This window comes from Piliocolobus tephrosceles, chromosome 5 (assembly GCF_002776525.5).
Source record: "Piliocolobus tephrosceles isolate RC106 chromosome 5, ASM277652v3, whole genome shotgun sequence".
NCBI classification, from domain to species: domain Eukaryota; kingdom Metazoa; phylum Chordata; class Mammalia; order Primates; family Cercopithecidae; genus Piliocolobus; species Piliocolobus tephrosceles.
This window is the reverse complement of record NC_045438.1, coordinates 139,215,671-139,239,891: the sequence shown is the minus strand read 5'-3', so window position 1 is coordinate 139,239,891 and position 24,221 is coordinate 139,215,671. Positions and strand designations below refer to the sequence as shown.

Here is a 24,221-nt window from a genome sequence, read left to right as displayed (position 1 = left end):
CAGGTATTCAGGAAATGTTTAGCACAGTGCCTGGTGTATAGGAAGTACGCAACAGATGGTAGCTGCCGAAGTATTAACGTGGTTTTCACTAATGAATTGGAGAAAAGAATTGATATTTCATTCCCTTGTAGCACCTAGTACACAACTAGGTCTTTGGTGATTAACAAAGAAATACATCCGTGAATATGAAATTAATAGGAAGAGAGTAAAGTTGTGCTGGACTTTTGAAGGTGTCCAAGAAAACTAAAAAAGACCAGAAGAAAGAGAGTGAGAATAAAAGACCTGTTGCAAAACACAAAACAAGAGAGAACAGAGAGTCAAAGAATTATGTAAATTGAAGAGACTGAAAAATGACATAGAGTTAAGCAATGAATTACCAATAGTATAAGAGTGTAAAAGCGGGATGCAGAAAGCATATTAGAATGATGGTTGACTGATGAATAAGGAGCAGTTGGCTATTTTTTACCAACACAAAGGATGTAATGTTATAAGACAATATGGGAATGATTTTATAAAAATAATAATCGAAATAGTCATTGCCTCTTCAGGAGTAGGTAGCAGGTATGATTAGGGAAGGGCACACAGAAGGCTTTTAAAATTTAAACAATCTTTTGTTAAAATATTTAACAATATTTTAAAGGAAAACTTTTTCTTAGAGTAAAAAGAATATAGGAGAAGGAAAAGAAAAAAGAGACAAATATAAACAGATTGAACAAATAAAAAGATGAGATGGGGCTTTTAAACACACAAAAATAGACACTGCAATGGGGAGACACTGCCAACCTATAGCCTTTCCAGCCCCCTCCCCAACAACTTGCCCAGTTCCTGCCTCTCAGCTGCCACCATCCACCCACAGCTGAGTTGGCCCTGTATGCTGAAACTCTCTTTCCCTTCTCAAAAACACAGTCACCTCCTCCAGGTATTAGTATTTTTACTCATTTTCACTATCATTATGCTCAATATGTTTATGTATCATCCTTTTTGGACTTTTGAAGGTGTCCAAGAAAACTAAAAAAGACCAGAAGAAAGACAGTGAGAATAAAAGACATGTTGCAAAACACAAAACATCATCATTTTGAGTTGAATGATTTTGAGTTGAGTTGAATTCATCATCATTTTGAGTTGAGTTGAATTCCCTGATTCACTCAACCACCCCACTCATTTTCTTTACTGATCTGTTTCTCATCTGTACCCCGCTACCCCAATATTTTTGCCTTATTTGCCTGCAATGTTTCAAGTTTTCTGCTGATGCTGAATGTATTACCCAGGGTTTTCAAAGCCATGAGACTACTCTTTCTTCCAGCCCATAAGCTCCTCAACCTTGAATGACCACATTGTTCAATAATTTGAAGTAGACTCCTTAGTTCAGTGACTTAGGATAGGCTACTAAAGAGGACAGTCAGACCTGACATCTAAGTACAATATGTGACTCTCAACTGGATCCTGTGTGGAAAAAAAATAAATAAATACTACAAAGAATATTATTGGGACATAGAGAAAATAAGAATATAGAATGTATGTTATAACAATATATAACAATACTGTATCAATTTTAAGTTTATTGAATTTAATTGCTGAATAGTGTTAATTAAGATCATCTTGTAAAAAATGCATACTAAGACAATAAGGAGAAAGAGGCATGATGTCCACAAGTTATTCCCAAGTGACTCAGAGTAAAAATGATGATACATAAACATATTGAGCATAACGATAGTGAAAATGAGTAAAAATACTAAAAATTGATGCATTTGATAAAAGTTATGTAGAAGTTCTTGGAACTACACTTGCAACTTTTCTGTAAGTTTCGACTTATTTCAAAATCAAACGTTTTTAATCGCATGTGAGTAAAATTAACCAAGCATAACAAATTCTATTTACATGTCCCAAACTCAATATGGTATGTTTTTACCACTATATTTTATCTTACATGAAAAGGAGAGGATATTGAAATCTATTTCAGCTTTCTATCACCAAACATCAGTTCTTCAGGATTTGTTTGCATTTATGGAACCAGAAAATAATCTTTCTGACTGACATTATATTTTTTCTTATTTTTACATATTATACATAATGGAAAATTTAGGTAGGACGTTTCATTTGCAGAAGAAATGTTTGTTCTTAGTTTAATAAGTCATCATTTTTTTGCAAGACCTAAATCACCAGACTGATCTTTCTAGCGGTTGAGTCATTTCACATACAGAAGAAATCTCCACAGTCCACATTTCTATCACTGGTCAAATCTCTTGCAAAAGTGTAAAGTAGATAGAACGTGAATGATTTGAGAAAATTTATGCCAACCACTAGAAAACATGATGAATTCTCTAGTAATGTTTACAATCAGGAAACTCACTGAACATACATTTCTTTGTATTTCCTTCCACACATAACAACGGGAAAATTCAGTAGTAGCATAGTGATTAGAACATATAGGTGCTTAATAAATTTTTTCAAAATTAATGAAAACTAACTAGTTAGCTAATCTATGGTTCACATCAGCCATTTTGCATTCAACCAGGAAGTCAGAGGCACCAGTGTGAGGCTCCATCGGTTGTCAAGCACATTAATGGTTTCCTCACTCCCACTAGACAATGTTTGATCAGAAGGAACAGGGGATGAGAAGGAGCTGCTGGATGGTGATGAGCCTGGGAAAGGAAGGCTGGGTGAGCAGAGACAGAAGAGAAACACCCACCTACTGTGACAACACAAACACCCAGGCTGAGTTTTAATAAGACCATCGGCAGGTGGATGATTTTGTCCGTGAGGTCCCAGTGCTAATTCGACTCCCCTGTGAAGACACCTCCTACAATGAGATCCAGATGGCTGTTGCCAGTGTCTTCATCTTGGCTGTGCCTCAGCCTCATCCTTGTCTCTTATGGAGCCATTGCCTGGGCAGTGCTAAGGACTAACTCTGAAAAAGGGCGGAGGAAAGCTTTTGGGACCTACTCCTCCCATCTCACTGCGGTCACCCTCTTCTACAGCTCAGTCATTGCTGTTTACCTCCAGCCCAAAAATCCCTATGCCCAAGAGAGGGGCAAGTTCTTTGGTCTCTTCTATGCAGTGGGCACTCCTTCACTGAACTCTCTCATATACACCCTGAGGAACAAGGAGGTAACCAGGGCATTCAGGAGATTGCTGGGGAAGGAAATGGAGCCCACACAAAGCTAAGGGAGAGCTGCTTAATGTGCTTTCTAAGTTAAGAAGAAATTATTTATCCTTTTGTGAACAAGTTTGAGCGCCCAAGTATACTACCTTTCATACACCCATCAAAGCCTTTACTATGGGTCACAGTACATTAGTGTGTGAGAGAGAGAGAGAGAAAGAGACAGAGAAAGACTAAGAGTCAGGTAAGAGGAGGTAGGTATCTTTAATTAACATCTAAAACTCAAAAAGATTATCATACTTGCCCATTTTAATATTTAATTTCTTTATTTTTATTTTCTTTATGATTTTTTAACTGTCTTCTCCATTACAGGTTCTCCAGATACACCATGCCTATTTCTGGTTATGTAACTTCTCTCTGATTCTCATATTATCATATCATCACTTTATCATCACTTTTGATTTTTTTTTTTGAGACAGAGTCTCACTCTGTCACCCAGGCTGGAATGTAGTGGCGTGATCTCGGCTCACCGCAACCTCCGCTTCCCAGGTTTAAGCAATTCTCCTGCCTCAGCCTCCCGAGTAGCTGGGACTACAGGCATGCGCCACCACTCCCAGCTAATTTTTTATTTTAAGTAGAGATGGGGTTTCACCATGTTGGCCAGGCTGTTCTCAAACTCCTGACCTCAGGTGATCCACCCGCCTCGGCCTCCCAAAGTGTTGGGATTACAGGAGTGAGCCATGGTGCCCAGCCACTTCTGATTCTTACAATCTTATTTCCTTTGACATCAGGATGGTTCATCTCCACTTGCTTGAGGTGGACTGACAGAAAGCTGAAGCTCAGAGAATGTAGTAATTTCACCCAAGAACACACAGCAGTTTGTTAGACCTAAATTAAGATGCATATCTGTTAACTTACCAAGTGAATGCAGTTGCTTTTACACCATTATAAATATACCAACATAATTAGGATTTATACCCAAATGGGTTATCAGGCAGAAAATTCACTGTTTTTCCAGTCCTGGTAGGTTTCCTGATCATCCAGCTTTCCAGGGATCACAACACTAATCTCCTGCCAAACCCTGAAAAGGTGTTCCCATTCCTGGAGATGATTTTCCTTTACCTCTTCTCAACCTCTGCATGACAGTGACCATGAGGAGGTATGAGTCTGCTCTTCAGTGGCTACACAGTGGTAACAGCTGTCCTGCATCCATTTTCTAGTGCAGTTCTGAAATTCTGACCAACCTCTACTGGCCAGGCACAAAAATGAAATCCAACTGTAAGTAATAAAGTGCTGCAGTGGAGCCTGGATGGAGCAAGGGCCTCAGAAGAAAGGGAGCAGCAGTGTAAGCCGCAACTTCTATGAAATCTTATTTCCTTTTTCAAGTTGATCTACATTCATTACCTTCTCAAAGCCTCACATGAATGGAATGGAGAGTGTGATGGAAAATCTGTTTAGAATGGAACCATTCTCTCCTCTTTCCTCTTCTCATTGCCTTTGTCCCCTCAGTAGCCTACACCATCTTGATGCTACTGCCTCCTTCAGAAGGAAAGAGCAGAGAATCTTGACCTTCAGGTCAAGGAAGAGGAGTGCAGGAATGTGTTAATCTACTGATGCTTCTAATCTTCATCTGTAACCCAGCTCTCTTGAGTTGCACACTTGTAAGTCCAGCTGTCCACCGGACACCTCCACCTGAACTTCAAATCCAGAATGTTCCACATTAAAGTCAGCATCTTTCTCTACCTGAACCTGTTTCTTCCCCTCCATTTCAGTCACTTTATCTGGTCAATTTTATCTCAACAGCCCTCACATCTGTCCATTCCCTCCATTCCCACTGCTTCTACCTTACCTGCAGTCCACGTGCTGCTTATTTTTATTGCAATAGCTGCGTCTCAGGTGTACTAGTCAGTATATACCAGGTTATGCTGTGATAACAATACCAATCCTCAGTGACTTGAAACAGCATAGGTTTATTTCTTGCTGCTGCTGCATGCCCATTGTCATCCAACCAGTTCTGCCTTGTCATCCTCACCCCAAGATGTGGACTGACAGAACACCCACCATCTCAAACACTCTTAGGTGCTGGGAAAGAAGGAAATAATAAGCATGACAAATAGCAAACTAGCACTTAGTTTCCAATCAGAAGTGGCATAACACTTTGACTCATTGGTCATTTGCCAAAGCAAATCTCATGGCTACATATAACTTCAAGGTGAGGGGAAATAAACCAATCATGTGGCAGGAAAGGGAACCAGAAATATCTGGTGGATGATAGGAATGACTACTTAACTGCCTCTTTGCCTGCAGTCTTGACCGATTCAAATTGATTATCCATGTTGAACCAGAGTAATCATTCTAAAATACAAATTTGACTATGTTACTCCCTTAGCCAAAAATAATATATAGATTCCCCCTGCAATAAAATGTGGAGCCCAAACTCCTAGATCAGGTTCCTGTTTTCCAGACTTTACCATCTCCACCTCCTAAGGCTCAACTGCCTAGACTCCTGCAAGTTCATAGAACTACCTGCAAGTGCAAGTGTTTGAGCCACACCAGGCTCTCTGCCACCTTTAGCCTTTGAACGTGCTCCTCCCTCTTTTTGGAAGACTCTCCCCTCCAGCTCCTCTCTACCACCAACAAAAAGCACTTCCCATGAAGTAACAGGATCTTTTTAATTGTCTACCTCTCAAAGCACAGAGTAAGGAAAGTGAGGGCCAGGGTTTTGGCTCACTTATCCTTATACTCTTAGTGCCTGGCATAGTATCTGGCATAGTAGGTATTTAATGAACATTTATTATAGTCATCTTTCAGTATTCCCAGGGAATTAGTTCCAGGACTCCCCTCGGATACCAAAATCTGCAGATGCTGAAGTTCCAAAGTTGACCTTGCAGAACTCACAGATACAAAAAGTCGGTTCTCACATCCATGAGTTTAGCATCCTGAGAATATTGTATTTTCAATTCATGTTTGCTTGTGGGTGCAGCACCCACGGGAATGGAGGATAGACTATATTTATGGAAAGAAATCCTAGGCCCTGCGTCCTCATGAAAGCATCGGCCTCCAGTGCAGGCTGACAGTAGAGCAGGGCGGAGCTGGCTCAAGGTTGCAGACCTCTGTGCCAGCCTTCCCTAGAAAAGGTTGCCATGTCTAGAAGAAGAAATCGGCTCAAGCTGTGGGCCCGTGATGCCTGCTCCTGCCAAAGACTGTGGCAGATTACACCAACTGGGATCCGGCAGTCGCGAGGTCTACAGGAGTCAAGAAAGTCCTCATCAATGTCTTTCAGCAGGAAGTAAAATCCCTTTGTCTTGGAAGCCTCCCAGGTTCCTGCAGAAGAAGCTGTTTCTGGAGCTGGTGAGCCCTATGACATCATTGACAGCTGTAACTTGAAGAACAGACATGGAAGAGAAATCTGCTTTTCACTTTATATTTTTGCCTGTCTTTTAAATGTTACAGCTGTGTGTGCCTTACATATTCAAAATAGTGTGTATGTGTGTGCGTGCGTGTAAATTTTAAGCAGCTAATAGACTCAAGACAGAAGTGGCTACAAGTTTATGCCCCAGTAGGAATCAGTTCCAGTGCTCTTCATTAATTGCCAGGCAAAATAGCTATAGTAATGTAGTAACTAGAATAAACTTTAAATTAGGTTAGTTATAAACACCCCATCCATTATCTACTCCCAAAGCTGCTTCACCCATGAATATGTAATATGCCACAAAACTATCAGAGATTGCTAATATATCCCATAATATAATATGAAACCAAAAGATTTTTCACAAAGCCAAACTTGGGAGAGAATCATAGCAAAATGACATGTAATTCTGAGATCATTGAGTATGGTACTTGAGTCTATAGCCACATGTGAAAACTATCTGAATATAATCCAAAAAGCTATTGCAGTCATGGGCTGCAGAATAATGTGGTGGCCAAGAGGCTGTGATATTGTGATATAAGAAGAAATACATATTTGGCCTTTGATCCCAGTTCTTGGCACAGAGTTCCTAAGGCCCTTGTAATTCCCTGAGCAATAGGGGTGCTAGGAGAGTCTTTTGTTCTAATATTTGGTCTTTGACCAAATATGTCAGTTTCTAACATTGAACTCTAATCCCTTGGAATTTCCTGGGTAACAGGAGCATCTTTTGTTCTAATGAGGTGACCCCTTGGTGGGCCCCTGGATGGGGACTCTGACTGGAAGGACCAAGCCATGATTAGAAGTTTGAAGCTTTCAGCTCTACCCTCATCTTCCAGAAAATCGAGAGGGGCTAGACATTGAGTTAATAATCAACTATACCTATTTGAAGAAGCCTCCACAAAAACCCCTGAACTACGGAACTCAGAGAACTTCCAGGTTGGTGAACACACAGAAGTGCTGAGAGGGCGGCATGCCCCGGAAACTCTGTGCCCCTTCCCACATACCTTTTCCTGTGCATCTCTTCTATTTCGTTGTTCATCTGTATCCTTCAGAATATCCTTTATAATAAACTGGTAAATTGAAGTAAAGAGCTTTCATATATTCTGTGAACTGCTCTAATAAGTGATCAAACCCAAGGAGGGGATTGTGGGAACCCCCAATAGGGTTCCCAGTAGGTCAGAAGTTCCAGAAGCTTGGACTTGTGACTGGCATCTGAAGTAGGGAGCAGTCTTATGGGATCCTTTAATCCGTGGGATCTCACTCTATCTCCAGGTGAATAATGTCAGAAGTGAATTGAATTGAATTATAGGACACCTAATTGGTGTCCACTGAAGAATTTATTGGTCAGTCTGGGAGAAAAACCAGTATGTTGGCCAGGCGCAGTGGCTCAGCCCTGTAATCCCAGTACTTTGGGAGGCCAAAGCAGGCGGATCACGAGGTCAGGAAATCGAGACCATCCTGGCTAACAAGGTGAAACCCCGTCTCTACTAAAAATACAAAAAATTAGCTGGGGGCGTGGTGGCAGGCGCCTGTAGTCCCAGCTACTCGGGAGACTGAAGCAGGAGAATGGTGTGAACCCAGGAGGCAGAGCTTGCAGTGAGCTGAGATCGCGCCACTGCACTCCAGCCTGGGCGACAGAGCAAAACTCCCAAAAAAAAAAAAAAAAAAAAAAAAAATACTAAAATAAAATAAAGTAAAATAAAAACCAACACGTTTTGGTGACTAGAAGTGTTGAATGTTGAGGATATAGGAGAAAATGGTCAGTTTGGGGGTTTTCTGCAAATACTTGGAGCCCTTTCCCATTGTGCAGCATCAGATGGTCTGGATTCAAATCCATTTTGAATCCTGGACCTGCAAACTCATGCCCAGAATGTGGTGCCATATCAAGGGCAGCATTTGCATGTTTCTGGCAGGTTGGACGTTCAGCGGCAGCAGGAGTTAGATCAGTGTTGGTGAGTTGAAGCCATGCTGTTGAACACATACAGACCTGCATCCTACCACCATCGCTACTGCCTTCATAAGTCCATTTTTACCAGCACTAGGGTGGCCTGTGGAGAAGGCTGCTTAGTGTGAACTGGCCTGTAGTCACTGTTTACTTGGTTGTTTAGAGCCCCTTCTATTGTGGATGCTCTCTAGTGGGCATTAGCATGCAAAACAAAGATATTCACAATTTTCCCATTTTCATAAATAAAAAAAGATTTCCCATTTTCATAAATCCATCCAAGTGCCTCCTCAAATTTCATTGTTCTTCATCTTCTAAACCTCCTCCTTCCAAGCCCTTGACCAGCCAACCAAGTCATTTGCCACTGCCCATGTATTCACAATATTCTTCCATTAGGCCATTATTCTTTCCACACAAAACAGATAATCGGGTGCACTACTCAAAGCTTTGCCCATTGGGAGGATTTACAATTTCTGTAGTCTTCCAGAACTACTCTTGAGTGCGGCTATAATGCAGCAGCCGTCCATTTTCAGCTCACACCAATGTGTTGAGTAGATACATCCATGAACCAAGGTCATCTTATTTTTCCTCCATTAGCCAATTATAAAGTACCCCTGCCCCCATGACAGATTAAAGATGGCTACAAACTATCAGACAATCATCCCATCAGGAGGGCTATCTATTTCCCCTCCCCTTGAATCTGTGCTAGTCTATGACTGTTTTGACAAAAGCAGTGTGGCAGAAGTGACACCGTGCCAGCTCTGGAGCCAGCCTGTAAGAGAACTGGCTGTTCCTCATTGCTGTCTTTGAGTTCTGAATTTCCAAGTAAAAAGTTTGACTATCATGCTGGGCAGACCATGTAGAAAGGCCCTGAGATAGCACGAAAACAGAGAAGAGTCAAGATGAACCCAAACTTACAGTGAACCCACCAAGGTGTCAGGCATGTGAGTGAAGCTGTCTCGGACCCTCTAGAGCAGTCCATCTGCCAGCTGAATACTTCCACGGGATCCCAGCTGGTACAACATGGAATATAAGAAAACCCAGCCAATTTCTTCCCAAATTCTTGGCCCACAACATGTGAGATACAAAGAAGTTTGTGTTCATTTAAGCCCATTAAATTTGGGGAGATTTTGTTACGCAGCAATAAATAACTAGAACACTCCCATGAGCCACTGCTATGAGCAAGTTGGGAAGTACCAAGGCCACAGTGTGGAGGACATGGGAGCCTGGTCCCCCACTTCAGCACCTTGCATTTGCCCTCCAGTTCTGCCCACAACTGATCCAGGATATACTACTTCTCTCTTCCAATTGATAATGTTGTAACCACCAGACCTCATCATTTGATTGATTTGACAGGACCCAGCTCATGATGGACAGTCCTAGCCTCATGGCCATTTGATGTCTCATGATCAGGAGCTCTGTCTCTAATAAGGCCCAAGAGTAGGCTAGGACTTGTTTCCTAATGGAGTTCACTTTCCTGCAGCAGGCAGCATAGCTTTGATCAAGAACCCCGGGGATCTATGTTGTGATTTTCCTTTTGAGGCTTGCCCAAAATCCCACACTGTATCTTTTCCCACCACTGATACCTTTAGTGCCTATTAAGTCTATTAAGTCACACGGCCAAAGCAGTACCACATGGCTGATATGACAGCCTAGAACAACTGCAGACCCCATGTCTGCTCTGGGCTTCAGTCAGTCGCTAGTAAACTGTTCCATGTGGTATTCCCATGAGTGTGGAATATGCTTCCTCTAGAAACTAAATAGGACAACCAAGCATTCTCTACCCTGGAGAAGAGGAAGGAGAAGACCAAGATTCACTAGTGGAAGAAGAAACAGCTCATGAGGCTACAGAAGCAGGTGGAAAAGAACATGGAGAAGAAAATTGACAAATACACACAGGTGTCCCCAAGACCTATGGATTCCTGGTCTGAGCCTAATAAAGACTGTTTATTCCAAAACACACACAAATGAAAAACACCTCTGTATTATAAATTATTCTGTGTAATGGTGTGTTACTGTGCATCTCTTTCCAGTTCTGCATTAGTGGTGTTAAGTGTGAAATGCAATAACGTGTTCTTACTTTAGAGGGATGCCCTGGCATGAAGTTTAAAAACTTCAAAGATGTGGAGGATGCTGAATCTTCACAGGGTATATCTGCCACTCTCTGGAGTGCATTTGTCTTACCAGTGTCGCCAATATGCTTCCCTCATGGCTCATTCTGTTTGATTAATAAGATATTGTTGATACAGTGGAACAATGTGATGTTTTGCGGAATGTCCAGAAAGTCCACGTTCAGTGGTGTGTTGCAGCTAGTTCATCCTGCCTTATGAAGCCAACAGTTAAATTTTCAGAAATTGTGCAAATCAGTTGTTAAACATGACTATTATTTTAATAAGTTATTTTAAGACATAGGTAAAAAATCCCTAAGCTCTTCATTTTCTAGGTATTTATCTTACCATATTTTCTATACTATTCTGGTTATTTATATCTGTTATGTCTGTATAATAAAAATACTAAATGATGTTATCTGTATAATAAAAATATTCTGGATCGGTGATGAGCAACAATCACCATCTTTCGTTTGAGTTTCATGGCCATGAGACCAACCCCATGCACTGCTGCTCTGAGACCTGCCAGCCACTCCCATTCCTTGAGTGCGGTCCTCCTGGCTCAGAAGTGATTTTCCATTAGGTTGTCTTTTAATTTAAACATGAACTCCGCTCTGCCCATCACTGTCTGTGTGCAGTCACAGGTAGAGGGACAGCCTTCAGGTGGCACCCTCAGCACTTCCCAACCCTTTCCCTCCTTCTAGGCCAGAAGGTGGTGGTCGTGCGCTGCAAGAGCATCAACATTTCTGGCAATTTCTACAGAAACAAGTTGAAGTACCTGGCCTTTCCGCAGGCCTTTCTCCGCAAGCAGATGAACACGAACCCTTCTCGAGGCCCTGCCATTTCTCGGCCCCAGAGGCATCTTCTGGTGGATGGTGCAAGGCCGGCTGCCCCAAAAGACCCAGCGAGGCCAGGCCACCCTGAACCACCTCAAGGTGTCTGATGGCATTCCGCCGCCCTATGACAAGAAAAAGCGATAGTGGTTCCTGCTGCCCTCAAGGCTGTGTGTCTGAAGCCTACGAGAAAGTTTGTCTGCCTAGACACCCGGCTCATGAAGTTAGCTGGAAGTACCAGGCAGTGACAGCCGCCCTGGAGAAGAGGAAGGAGAAGGCCAAGATCCACTACCAGAAGAAGAAACAGCTTATGAGGCTGCAGAAATAGGCGGAAAAGAACATGAAAAAGAAAACTGACAAATACACACAGGTCTCCTCAAGACCCATGGACTTCTGGTCTTAGCCTAATAAAGACCGTTTGTTTATGCAAAAAAAAAAAAACAACCCTCTGTATTATAAATTCTTCTGTATAATGGTGTGTTACTGTACATTTCTCTACAACTCTGCATTTTCAGTAATCTCACATTGACAGTTTAAAATTGGCCATGGTGAGAATATTTACACTATAGAAATCAAGGCTTTTCTGCCGGAGTTGCAGCACATTCATGTCCCTATTATATGGACCCTATTATAATGGGAGAGTTTTAACATGGTACTGAAGCAAAAATGTAAATGTAAATGTACACTTATATCCATACCCTGTAAATTCAAACTGCCTTTGGTCTTTCTTCCTGATAGTATTTGAAAAGAATACATTCATCCAGGCGCAGTGGCTCACGTCTGTAATCCCAGCACTTTGGGAGTCCGAGGCAGGCAGATCACAAGGTCAGGAGTTAGACCAGCCTGACAATATGGAGAAACCCTCTACTAAAAATACAAAAATTAGCCGGGCGTGGTGGCATTCGCCTACAGTCCCAGCTACTCAGGAGGCTGAGGCAGGAGAATCGCTTGAACTCGGGAGGCAGAGGTTGCAGAGAGCCAAGATCGTGCCGTTGCACTCCAGTCTGGGCAACAAAGTGAGATTCCATCTCAAAAAGAAAAGAACACATTATTCAACAGATTAAAAGCTATATAACATGGACCTGAAACCACGTTAATCAGGCACAACAGCTGCAATTACAGCTATTTCTTGGTTGGGTTTGTGCTAGTCTGGTCACCTTTCAAGATGCATCTGATTTTTGTAGTGACCAGACAGGTGAATTAAATGTGAACTATGATAGGAACAAACCCTCACATCCTTTAAAGGTGGCATCAATCAGCTATTTCCCTTGAATCATGATACTGTTCTTGATTCACTGTCTTTGTGGTAAGAGGTGTAGATTCAGGGCTTCCAGTTGAATCTGTAGTTCTTACTCCACAGATTAAAGAACTATGTGGGGATTCTGCCAACTGCCAAGCATGTGCATCCCAGTTACAGATTTAAAGGCTGCAGAAATGACTACTGGGTAGATCCATGGACCTAGTACATGCCATTTATTAGCTGACCCCATAGGCTCCCTTTCTAATTGAAGAGAAGCAAAACGATTCAGTTTTTGGCTAAACTGAAGATTGGCTAAATGTTCTAAGTACTCTCCAAATCCAGAGCTTTATAATTCTGTTACTACAATGTGATCCATCACAGAATTACATAGAAAAGGAGGAAGCTGAGAACTTAAACAACTGAGGTTCTGAATGGATGAATCATAAGCTTGAGAGGACTATCAGGATGCCTGGGACTCACTGGATGTGGTGGGGAAGAGAGACACTGTCCTTTTTCTTCCTATTGACAGAAAGAAGCAGTGAGGGACCTCTTTTACCTACCACAGTGATGACTATTGCTGGCATATTTCCTATAGATATTCCCCTGCCCCCTTTACCATAATTAGTGGCTAATGAATTGTCTGTGGGCTATGGACCCTAGGGTCTCAGCAGAATTAATGAGCGCTTTCCCTCCATGGGATCCCTCTCTCTACCACCATACCATGTCAACATTTCTACCTCCAATGCCACTAAAACAGAGGCGCACCTCTCCCTAGATGGAGGGGGAAGATTGTTGGCAAAGAACTCGATGTCAAAGAACTCAATGGCAAAGTTCTGACCTTGGCCTCATCCTCCCTGCAGAGATTTGGTGGGCTTCGGTTGGTGCACACCCTCTACAGTTAGCAGATTTGGGTTCAACCATCAGCTCTGGTGCTTACTTACTGCCTTGGGAAAGTTATTTATATTTCTTTGTTTCAACTTCTTCATATTGGAAGGAAGAGAATAATACGTACAGTTGTGAAGGACAATCAGCAGTGTAGGCTAAATGTTTAATAAACATCTTGGTTGGTGGCAGATGGGGAGAGCCCTAATTTGTAGTGTTTGCCAATTTTCATAGTGTAAATATTCCTGGCATGGCTGTCTCAAGCCACCAATGGTTTAATAACTGTCGCACAAAATTCCTAAATTTTACTAATCAAGAGATAGTCTCAGCCAGCTCCAGCTCATCACACACATGTGTGCTTAGAAAAGTGCCAGATGGTCAGCATTAGCAATCCCTATTGTGACCAGAGATGCAGTTGCCCATTCAAGGATGCCCATTCCTCTTTATTTATTTATTTATTTTTTTGTTTCTTCCTGATGTACAAGTGGAGGCTGGGTGCCAATTAAGAGCTCTGTTATGGGGATTGCTGGTAGCAGAAGAGATTTTTATTTGATTGAAGGTAAGTAGAACCTTTGCTCTTTGGCTCTGAGATATCAGTTTCCACCTATCCTCAACACTGGAGCACCAGATTTGGAGTTAAACATATTCTAAAATCTTAGTCCTAGCACTTATTGGCTAGGTAACCTTATATAAGTCTCTTATCTTGTCTGTGACTGTTCACTTTTTGGTAAAATTGGGGTAATTATATCTCTTTATAGGGTCACTGTGAGAACCAGATGTTCAGGGAGTTGTTTATCACCATGCTTGGCACACAGGAAACACCTTACTAACAGCAAGGGTAGGTCATGGTCACTAGCCTATCATAAACCCCTTTCAAGGGACCTCCCAACTCCTTCCCCAGCTCCTAACACAATGCTGGCACTTTGGGGTTTAAGAAATGAATAAATGCACAGACCAATGCATGAATATATCAGAAGGAAAAGGTGAAGGAGAAAAATAATGAGAGTGGAAAAGACAGAGATCAAAGAGGGAAAGAGAAACAAAGAGTCACTAAGAAAGGTGTAATCTAAAGAGATTCAGCAATATAGCAGAGAAAGGAAAGGAGTAAAATGCCAAGATAATGACAAACTTAGAAATGTAGAAAATTAATTAGAATGACACATGATGGATGAATAAGAAACAGCTGGCTATTGTTTAAGGTTACATGCAAAGAATTTTATATTACAAAGAAAACAAAGGAGGGGGGTGGCAGCTAATGAGCATGAGGTTTCTTTTGGGGGTGATGAAATGTTCTGGAAGTAAATGATGTTGGTTGCACAACTTGTGAATATACTTTAAACCACTAAATTACACACTTCAAAAGGGCGAATTTTATGATATGTGAAATACATCTCAAAAAATGAAAGCGAAGGCATAATTAAAATTTTAGAGGCCAGGCACGGTGGCTCACGCCTGTAATCCCAGCACTTTGTGGGGCTGAGGCGGGCGGATCACCTGAGGTCAGGAGTCTGAGACCAGCCTGGCCAACACGGCAAAACCCCATCTCTACTAAAAATACAAAAATTAGCTGAACATGGTCATGAGTACCTATAATCCCTGCTACTTGCGAGGCTGAGGCAGGACAATAGCTTGAGCCCTGGAGGTGGAGGTTGCAGTGAACAGAGATCACACCATTGCACTCCAGCCTGGGCTACAGAATGTGACTCCGTCTAAAAAAAAAAAAACAAAAACAGAATGGTGGTGCCGTCTTGAGGCGGTGAGGAATTGAGAGAGCAGGGAGGGGCACACAGGAGCTTCTAAGATATTTGAAACATTTGCTCAGTTCCTTAACCTGCTTGATGGGCATACCAGGGGTTGACGTTATTCTTCTTCTTCTTTTTTTTTTTAGACAGAATTTTGCTCTCATTGCCCAGGCTAGAGTGCAGTGGTGCAATCTCGGCTCACTGCAATCTCTGCCTTCTAGTTTCAAGAGATTCTCTTGCCTCGGCCTCCCAAGTAGCTGGGATTACAGGCACCCTCCACCATGCCCAGCTAATTTTTTTGTATTTTCAGTAGAGACAGGGTTTCACTATGTTGGTCAGGCTGGTCTTGAACTGCTGACCTCGTGATCCACCTGCCTCGGCCTCCCAAAGTGCTGGGATTACAGGCGTGAGCCACCGCGCCCGGCCCTGATATTATTATTCTTTAAACTGCAATTTGCCTTACTCATACTTATGTTTAAATATGTAACAATATTTTAAAAATTAAAAATATATTTTAAGCAAGAAAAGAATAATGGGAGAAAGAGGAAGAAGAGACAATGGCAGAGAGTCCTGGCAAAAAAGGAGATGTGATAGAACTTAATACAAATGGAGACCCTGTAAGAGGAAGACACTCCTGCCATCCCCTGAACTCCATGGCACGTTTGTGGGGTGGCCCACCATCTCCTCTGCTCCCCTCATGGCCTTCCTAAGGTCCTATAAGACCCTGAGTCTTTGTCTCTGACCTGCCAGAGTGGCTTCAGTCTCCCACCTCCAGCTCTCAGCTGACCTTCTATGCCCCAATACATCTCCATTTTAAGGAAAAAACCCAGCCACCTCCTCTAGGAAGCTTTCCCTGATATATCCGACCAAATAGGTCAGTCATCCTACAGAACCTTTACTCTCATTCACCCAGTACATTGCTGTTACTGGTCTTTAAAATTTGGATTCTTTTTTTGGTGGTGTCTGAAAGACCACAGGATTTAGGGAGAGTGACTCTTGGAGTCTTTCCATAATGTTCCTGTGAACTCCTGGTGATAACTCCAGGTGATTTTAACATGCTTGTGGCCACTCTCGCCTCCTACTTGTAAGCTACTCATGGCAAGGACAAAGCATGTGGACCAATTTCCACCCCTCCCTTCAGGTCAGTTGGTTCAGCAACTTAGGTTGCTAAAAAGGCCAGGGCAACCAACCTGGTCTCTCCGTAAGTGGGGACATCTTAAAACAAAACAAAATCTCTCTTACAGAGATCTCACCGTCTCTGATAAGCTCACTTGCAAATGAAAAAATACAAAATAAATGGAATGTACAGAGTTCTATAAAATTCATTCAACCAATACAGCAATAATTGAGCCTACAGAGACAACTTATCAGAAAATTCATTCAATATACATTACGAGATCATCCAATAAATAAGAGACAACTGTAGAACAGCATTCAGAACATAGTGGCACTCAATAAGTTTCCCTTGAATGAATGAATGAATTAATGCTGTTTTAAATCAGCCTCCTCTGCCCTCACCCAGGAAGTCAGAGGCACCAGTGTGAGTCTCCATCCGCTGTCCAGTACATTCATGGTTTCCTCATTCTGACTAGACAATGTTTGACCAGAAAGAACAGGGAACGAGAAGGAGCTGCTGGATGGTGATAAGCCTGGGAAAGGGAGGCTGGGTGAGCAGAGACAGAAGAGAAACACCCACCTGCTGTGACCTCACAAACACCCAGGCTGACTTTTGATAAGACAAGTTGAATCACACTGGGGTGACAGCCTCATCCTTCCAGGTACAAACAAGAAAAGACCATGGTTAACCAAAGCTCCCCCATGGGCTTCCTCCTTCTGGGCTTCTCTGAACACCCAGCACTGGAAAGGACTCTCTTCATGGTTGTCTCCACTTCCTACCTCCTAACCCTGGTGGGCAACACACTCATCATCCTGCTATCTGTGCTGGACCCCAGGCTCCACTCCCCAATGTACTTTTTCCTCTCCAACCTCTCCTTCTTGGACCTCTGCTTCACCACGAGTTGTGTCCCCCAGATGCTGATTAACCTCTGGGGCCCAAAGAAGACCATCAGCTTCCTGGGCTGCTCTGTTCAGCTCTTCATCTTCCTGTCCCTGGGGACCACTGAGTGCATCCTCTTGACAGTGATGGCTTTTGATCGCTACGTGGCTGTCTGCCAGCCTCTCCACTATGCCACCATCATCCACCCCCGCCTGTGCTGGCAGCTGGCATCTGTGGCCTGGGTCATTGGGCTGGTGGAATCAGTGGTCCAGATACCATCCACCCTGCGCCTGCCCTTCTGCCCCCATCGGCAGGTGGATGATTTTGTCTGTGAGGTCCCAGCTCTAATTCGACTATCCTGTGGGGACACCTCCTACAATGAGATCCAGTGGCTGTTGCCAGTGCCTTCATCTTGGTTGTGCCTCTCAGCCTCATCTTTGTCTCTTATGGAGCCATTACCCGGGCAGTGTTGAGGATTAACTCTGCAAAAGGGCGGAGGAAAGCTTTTGGGACCTGCTCCTCTCATCTCACTGTGGTCACCCTCTTCTACAGCTCAGTCATTGCTGTTTACCTCCAGCCCAAAAATCCCTATGCCCAAGAGAGGGGGAAGTTCTTTAGTCTCTTCTATGCAGTGGGCACTCCTTTACTTAACCCTCTCGTCTACACCCTGAGGAACAAGGAGGTAACCAGGGCATTCAGGAGATTGCTGGGGAAGGAAATGGGGCCCACACAAATCTAAGGGAGAGCTGCTTAATGTGCTTTAAAAGAGAGGAGATTCTATGTGCTTTTATCAGAAAGTTTGAGTTCCCTGCCCCTCTGCCTTCCTCACACCCATTACATTGCGAGAATGGATGAAAGCCACGTCTGTGTGTATGCGTGCAAGAGACAGCATCTGAAATGTAGTAAAGGGAGGTATCTTTACGTGACAAATTATAGGCATTAAGTATAATATTTTATATTTTTCTATTTTGTCTTCGCCTCCATAGTCATGTTCCTGCCTTTATCATTTCCATTTTTAATTCCCCTCCCTTGCCGTATGCCCACTATTCCTTCACCTCGAATTCTAATTCCTACCACATCTTCTTTGCTTCTCCCTCATGTTTTTCCACTTCATTATATGTCTGTTTTGCATTCTCATTCTATTTTATTCCTCAAATAACAGCAAAAAAGAAGGGGAAGCTGAAACCCAGTTAAGTTCAGAAACTCATCCAGGAACACACAGTGTCCACAGCATCAGAACTAAAATCCAGGCCCCATAATTTTCAGTCAGGCAACCCTCAAATACACACTGTTGCTTTCACACCATAATCAAATATCTCAATATTTCAGGCTTGAGCCTTACAAAGGAAATTTGTAGATTAGCTTTAATAATGTAAATTAGATTCTTTGGTCCTATTTCTTCCCTTACAACGCCCACAAACCGCAGGTAAAGGAGCAGCTAGAAAGACACAAAAATATCTTAATGTTTAGGCTGGCACAATTTCGACATTGTGGACCTTGGTGTCATCTACCGGCCAAATATGGTATTGCATGTGACATCCCAGACTTCTGCTCCAGGGTCACCTGAACTGTACTTTGCTCAAAGACATAGGTATTGTTATGATATTATAAAGCATTTATGTAATTGTTATGATAACCCAAGTAACACTTAAAGAACAGATGCTCCTTGATTTATGATGATGTTACCTCCCAATAAACCTATCATATACTGAAAATATTGTAAGTTGAATATGCATTTCATACACCTAACCTACCAAACATCATAGCTTAGCCTAGCCTACCTTAAACATACTCAGAACACTTACATTAGCCTACAGTTCAGCAAAATCCTCAACACAAAGTCTATTTTATAATAAAGTTTTGAATATCTCATGTAATTTGCTGAATACTGTACTGAAAATAAAAAACAGAATGGTTATATTGGTACTCAAAGTACGGTTTCTACTGAATGTACTTCTTTTGCATCATCATAAAGTCAAAAAGTGGTCAAACTCAGGAACCGCCTGTAATTTACACATATTGACTCATTTAATCCTTCAACACCACCATGAAACAGATAATATTATTGTCCTTTTTCAGAGGTAAAAACTAAAACACAGAATTTATGTTACCAATTGAAAATGTACAAGCCAGGATTTGAACCCAGGAAAACTGGCTCCAGACTCCATGCTCTTAACCTTGCCTTTTGGTACAAATAATGCCTCCCGAGCCCAGGTGAAAAGCTTCAACTTCTCAACAAGCTTTGAGGAAATCATTTCAATCTAAAACTATATCTAAATGGTCCCCCAGCCGAAGGGGTTTTGCTTCCTTAAAATAAGAGTTTTTCAAATACTTCAAAGCATAAGAAACAATAGAACAATAAAACTTTGGGAAAAAGTTGTGTTACAGTTCATTGTGTGTGTGTTTCTGGCTTAGTTCACCCACTAGATTTCAGGCTCTCAGAAGACAAGGACTAGAATTTTGCATAAAACTGGCACCCAGTTTTATAAATGTATGAATGAATGAATGAATGAATGAATGAATGAACCTTACTCTCCAAAGAGAATATCTAAAAGGTTCTGGGGTTCCAATCCCACAGATGCTGTCTCCCAGCTTTTCCCTAGCAAGGGCAGCAATACCAAATTCCCTTTGAGTACACACTGATAAAATAAGAAAAAGGAAAATCTTAGTTTTATTTCTAGTTCCAACATAAAATGATTTTGATTCAACATTTACCCTGGCATTGGCACAGAACAACAACATTAATTCTTTTATAGTCCTAATCTTTATTCTAGCCATCCTTGTGTTAATCTTATTGTCTCCTTGACCTCATTAGAGCATATCCTAATCTTAATGTAGAGCCCCCATTTTATATTTAATAATCCTAATCAGCCAGGCACAGTGGCTCACACCTATAATCCCAGTACTTTGGGAGACCAAGGCAGGCGATTGCAAGGTCTGGAGTTCAGGACCAGCCTGACCAACATGGTGAAACCCCGTCTCTACTGAAAATACAAAAAAAAAAAAAAAAAACCTAGCTGGGCGTGGTGGCACACGCCTGTAATCCCAGCTACTTAGGAGGTTAAGGCAGGAGAACCTGGGAGGCGGAGGTTGCAGTGAGCCGAGATCATGCCACTGAACTTCAGCCTGGGCAACAGAGCGAGACTCTGTCTCAAATAATCATAATCATAATCTCAGCCCTATAGGTAAGGCTAACCTTAATTCCATTTTTCAAATCACTGTAGTAAGACCTTTTTTTATGACCCCCTCTTATCTTCTTTCTCTTACTGGCACCTAGAAATGTCTATACTTTTCTCCTGTTTATCAGTTCCCTACAGCCAGAGGCTGTAATGTTTGTGTATAGTAAAATCACTTCTAGACAGACTCTACGTAAAGTGCAACAGAGAATTAAATAAAGCAGTCTAAAAGAATCTGCTTTGTTGAATAAATGGTTTAACATAGGCCTTAAAACTAACATCTCTTATCCCAAATTCATTCAATTTCCATGTAACAGTCATCTATTGGATACTCTGTGAGAAAATCCAATATAAGGTTACTCTATCACAAACCCCACGATGTCCAACGAAAATAGGGATGGTCAGACACATAGTGCCAGCATGAATGACAGTTACACAACTGAATTGGAGCAAATAAGAGTCTACAGGAATACAGAATTGAAGAAAAAAGTGTGTGAGTGCTTGGAGCGGCAGTGATCATAGACATCTTCTTAGAGGTTTGAACCACAGAAGAGTAAACAAAATCAGTAAGAAATATTTGCTGACTGTGTGGAAATGAGATGCAGAGACCCCCTTTTTAGGGGCCTGTGAACTCCCAAGCATGGAAATAAAGCAAAATCCTGAGTTTCTTCAAGGAAAATTCCAGGCACCTAGCTAGCTCTGAGAAATAAGTAGCAACTTGATAAGCAAGAAGGTAATAGCAGCCTAAGACAACAGCCAAGGAAGTTAAGCGTTCCGAATAGGTTTGATTTCCTCATAGAAACTAAAGATAACATCTTAACATATGTCTCTGAGTTGTCTCAGAAACTCGGAACCCCACCAAATGGATCTGCTGGCATAGACCTCAGAGGACAGGAAAATGACAACTGAACTTTAACCGTCGTTCTTTGTTCTAAGTTTCTTCCTGAGGGGCTTGGAGAAAGTAACACCTCCTAGCCAGTTAACATTTTTCTACTGGACCCCAAATTTTTAAACAAAGCTTCTCTTCCTTAACCTTTTGCAAATTTTGGGGCTTTTTTTGTTTTTGTTTTTTTGAGACAGGCTTTTGCTCCGTTACCCAGGCCGGAATGCAGTTGCGATCGTAGCTCACTGCAGCTTAACCTCCCAGGCTCAAGCAGTTCTCCCGCCTCAGCCTCTAATTTAAAAAAATTTTTATGTGTAGATACAGGGCCTTGTTATGTTTCCTAGGCTGGTCTCAAAGGGATCCTCTCTCCTTGGCCTCCCAAAGCGCTGGGATTACAGGCATGACCCACCATACCTGACCAGAAAAATCTTTGAATCTATCTATAGCCTGTAAGCCCGATTCAAGATATCCCACCCCTTTAGATCAAAACCAATGTGGAAGCTGGGCGCAGTGGCTCACACCTATAATCCCAGCACTTTGGGAGGTCGATGTGGGCAGATAATGAGGTCAGGAGATTAAGACCATCCTGGCTAACACAGTGAAACCCTGTCTCTACTAAAAATACAAAAAAAAAAAAAAATTAACCGGGCCTGGTGGCGGGAGCCTGTAGTCCCAGCTACTCGGGAGGCTGAGGCAGGAGAATGGGCTGATCCTGGGAGGCAAAGCTTGCAGTGAGCCAAGATCGCACCACTGCACTCCAACCTGGGCGACAGAGTGACACTCCGTCTCAAAAAAAAAAAAAAAATGTGGAACCTCCATGCATTGATTTACAATGTTCCTTGTAGCTTCTACTTTTCTGAAGTTTACCCCTGCCTTTGTTTTGTTTTGTTTTTTGTTTTTTGAGACAGGGTCTTGCCATGTTGTCCAAGTTGGAGTGCAGTGGCACAATCACGGCTCAGTGCAGCCTCGACCTCCTGGGCCCCAGGGATCCTCTCACCTCAGCCTTCTGAGTGGCTGGGAGTACAGGCATGTGCCACCATGTTTGGCTAATTTTTTGATTTCTTGTAGAGTTGCAGTCTTACTTTGTTGCCCAGGCTGTTCTTGAACTCCTGGGTTCAAGTGATCTTCCTACCTCGGCCTCTCAAAGTGCTGGGATTACAGGTGTGAGCCACTGCACACTGCCTTTAAAAACCTGTGCTACAGTAGTTAGTCAGACATGAGCAGGGCGGGAAAGGGCCTCCTTCCCCATCAGGAATGACAGGCAACCATCAGGTGACAGGTGGTTGTTAAGCTGTCTCTAAAATAATAATTGGTCACAGTCCGTGCCAGGAAAAAACAGTCTCCCAATAAACAGAAAAACCTGAAACTGATAAGATCTCAGGAGTTGGGCAAGTGGGCTCATGCATGGGGACTAAGAGGGGAAATGGCAGCGTTAACTGGTTTATAACCTCGTAATAAGACTCCCTGGTAAGGGAATAATGCCTCAAGCGAGGATGCGTACAACTCCAGTAAACATACCATGCACGTGGCCCCTCCCAAGCACTAGCAGACCACTGTCCATGCAGACAGCCCACCCCAAGGGAAGAATCGGGGAGAAGGGACCCTGGAAGCATGCCAACACAGAAAACCCTAAGTCAAGGTCAAGCCATGCACTTGATCTCTCAAGTTGCCCACTTGGCCCCCTTCCAAGTGGGCTTTACTTCCTTTTGTTCCTGCTGTAAACCTTTTTAATAAACTTTTACTCCTGTTGTAAAATTTGCCTCAGTCTCTTACTCTGCCTTATGCCCCTCAGTCAGATTCTTTCTTCTGAGGAGGCAAAAAGTGAGGTTGCTGCAGACCCATACGGATTCGCAGCTGCTAACACATTTTTTATGCCATGTAACTCTGATACATTCTGCCACTAACACCGGTGCCTGCAAAACATCAGGGAGGCCAGGATTTGAGCATTTAGCTGCCTGGTCCTCCCTGCGTGGTGTCCTGCAATCAATGCCTTTCTTTCTGTTGGCGCAATCCTTGGTGTAGGTATCTGGTTTTATTGCACCAGGCAAGCAGACCCCAGTTTGGTTCTATAACAGAAAAGGCTACAGACAGAAATAAGCATGTTGTGCATTAAGATAGGGAGATGTGGGGAAAGGAGTTATACCAGGGAGCAAAATGATTAATGATTAAGGAGGAAGGTAGGGATTATTTCAGAAGATACAGAAACTACTGAATTGAACACAACTAGAAAAAAAGAAAAAAAAATCCCTTACAGATGTTTCAAACATACATGGTTTAAGTCTCCTGAGGGCAGGCACTTAACTATTCATTCTAACATGACATGTGAGTTGGAAGCCTTAAAGGAACATTATTCAAGAACCTCATCTCTACTAAAAATATGAAGTCTCTAATAAAAAATAAAAAACCTCTATTAAAAATACAAATAATAATAATAATAATAGCCAGGGCAGGTGGCAAGTGCCTGTAATCCCCTTACTTGGGAGGCTGAGGTAGAAGAACCACTTGAACCCAGGAGGTGGAGGTTTCGGTGAACTGAGATCATGCCACTGCATTCCAGCCTGGGAGACAGAGTGAGACTCCATCTCCAAAAAAAAAAACTCAAACATCTGAAGGGCTCACTGATTCATGGATAGATACTTATGTGTAGGGCCCAGCCCAGTCTTATCCCTCTCTCTCCCAGGGAAGGGAAACCTTCTGGCTCCTCCTATGCAGAATTAATCGCTCACCCTTGAAGGGTACCGGTATATGCCACCTCAAACTATCTTTAGCATATGGATTATTTTGAGCTAACAATTGAAAATCATCAGACTAGAGAATGCTGTAAAACAGGGTACAAGTTTTCCTTTTGTAAATAAATTTACACCTGTAAAGGTACAACTCTTACTAATGGAGAAGACATCAGTTTAAATA

The 24,221-nt window shown here is 42.5% G+C and overlaps 1 protein-coding gene, 1 non-coding gene and 1 pseudogene across 2 annotated transcripts; all 3 read left to right on the top strand.

Moving 5' to 3' along the window:
• Window positions 1–10,997: 10,997 nt before the first annotated feature.
• LOC111526004 lies at window positions 10,998–11,084 on the top strand. Its single transcript, XR_002726261.1, has one exon. It is a non-coding gene; the product is annotated as a small nucleolar RNA Z195/SNORD33/SNORD32 family (small nucleolar RNA).
• Window positions 11,085–11,310: 226 nt separating this feature from the next.
• LOC111525958 lies at window positions 11,311–11,800 on the top strand (annotated as a pseudogene).
• A 5,253-nt stretch (window positions 11,801–17,053) lies between these two features.
• Window positions 17,054–17,991, top strand: LOC111525957 (olfactory receptor 2H2). The gene is given in 2 exon segments (XM_023191639.2): window positions 17,054–17,639; window positions 17,642–17,991. Coding segments are annotated over 2 exon segments (936 nt in total).
• The last annotated feature ends 6,230 nt before the right edge of the window (window positions 17,992–24,221 follow it).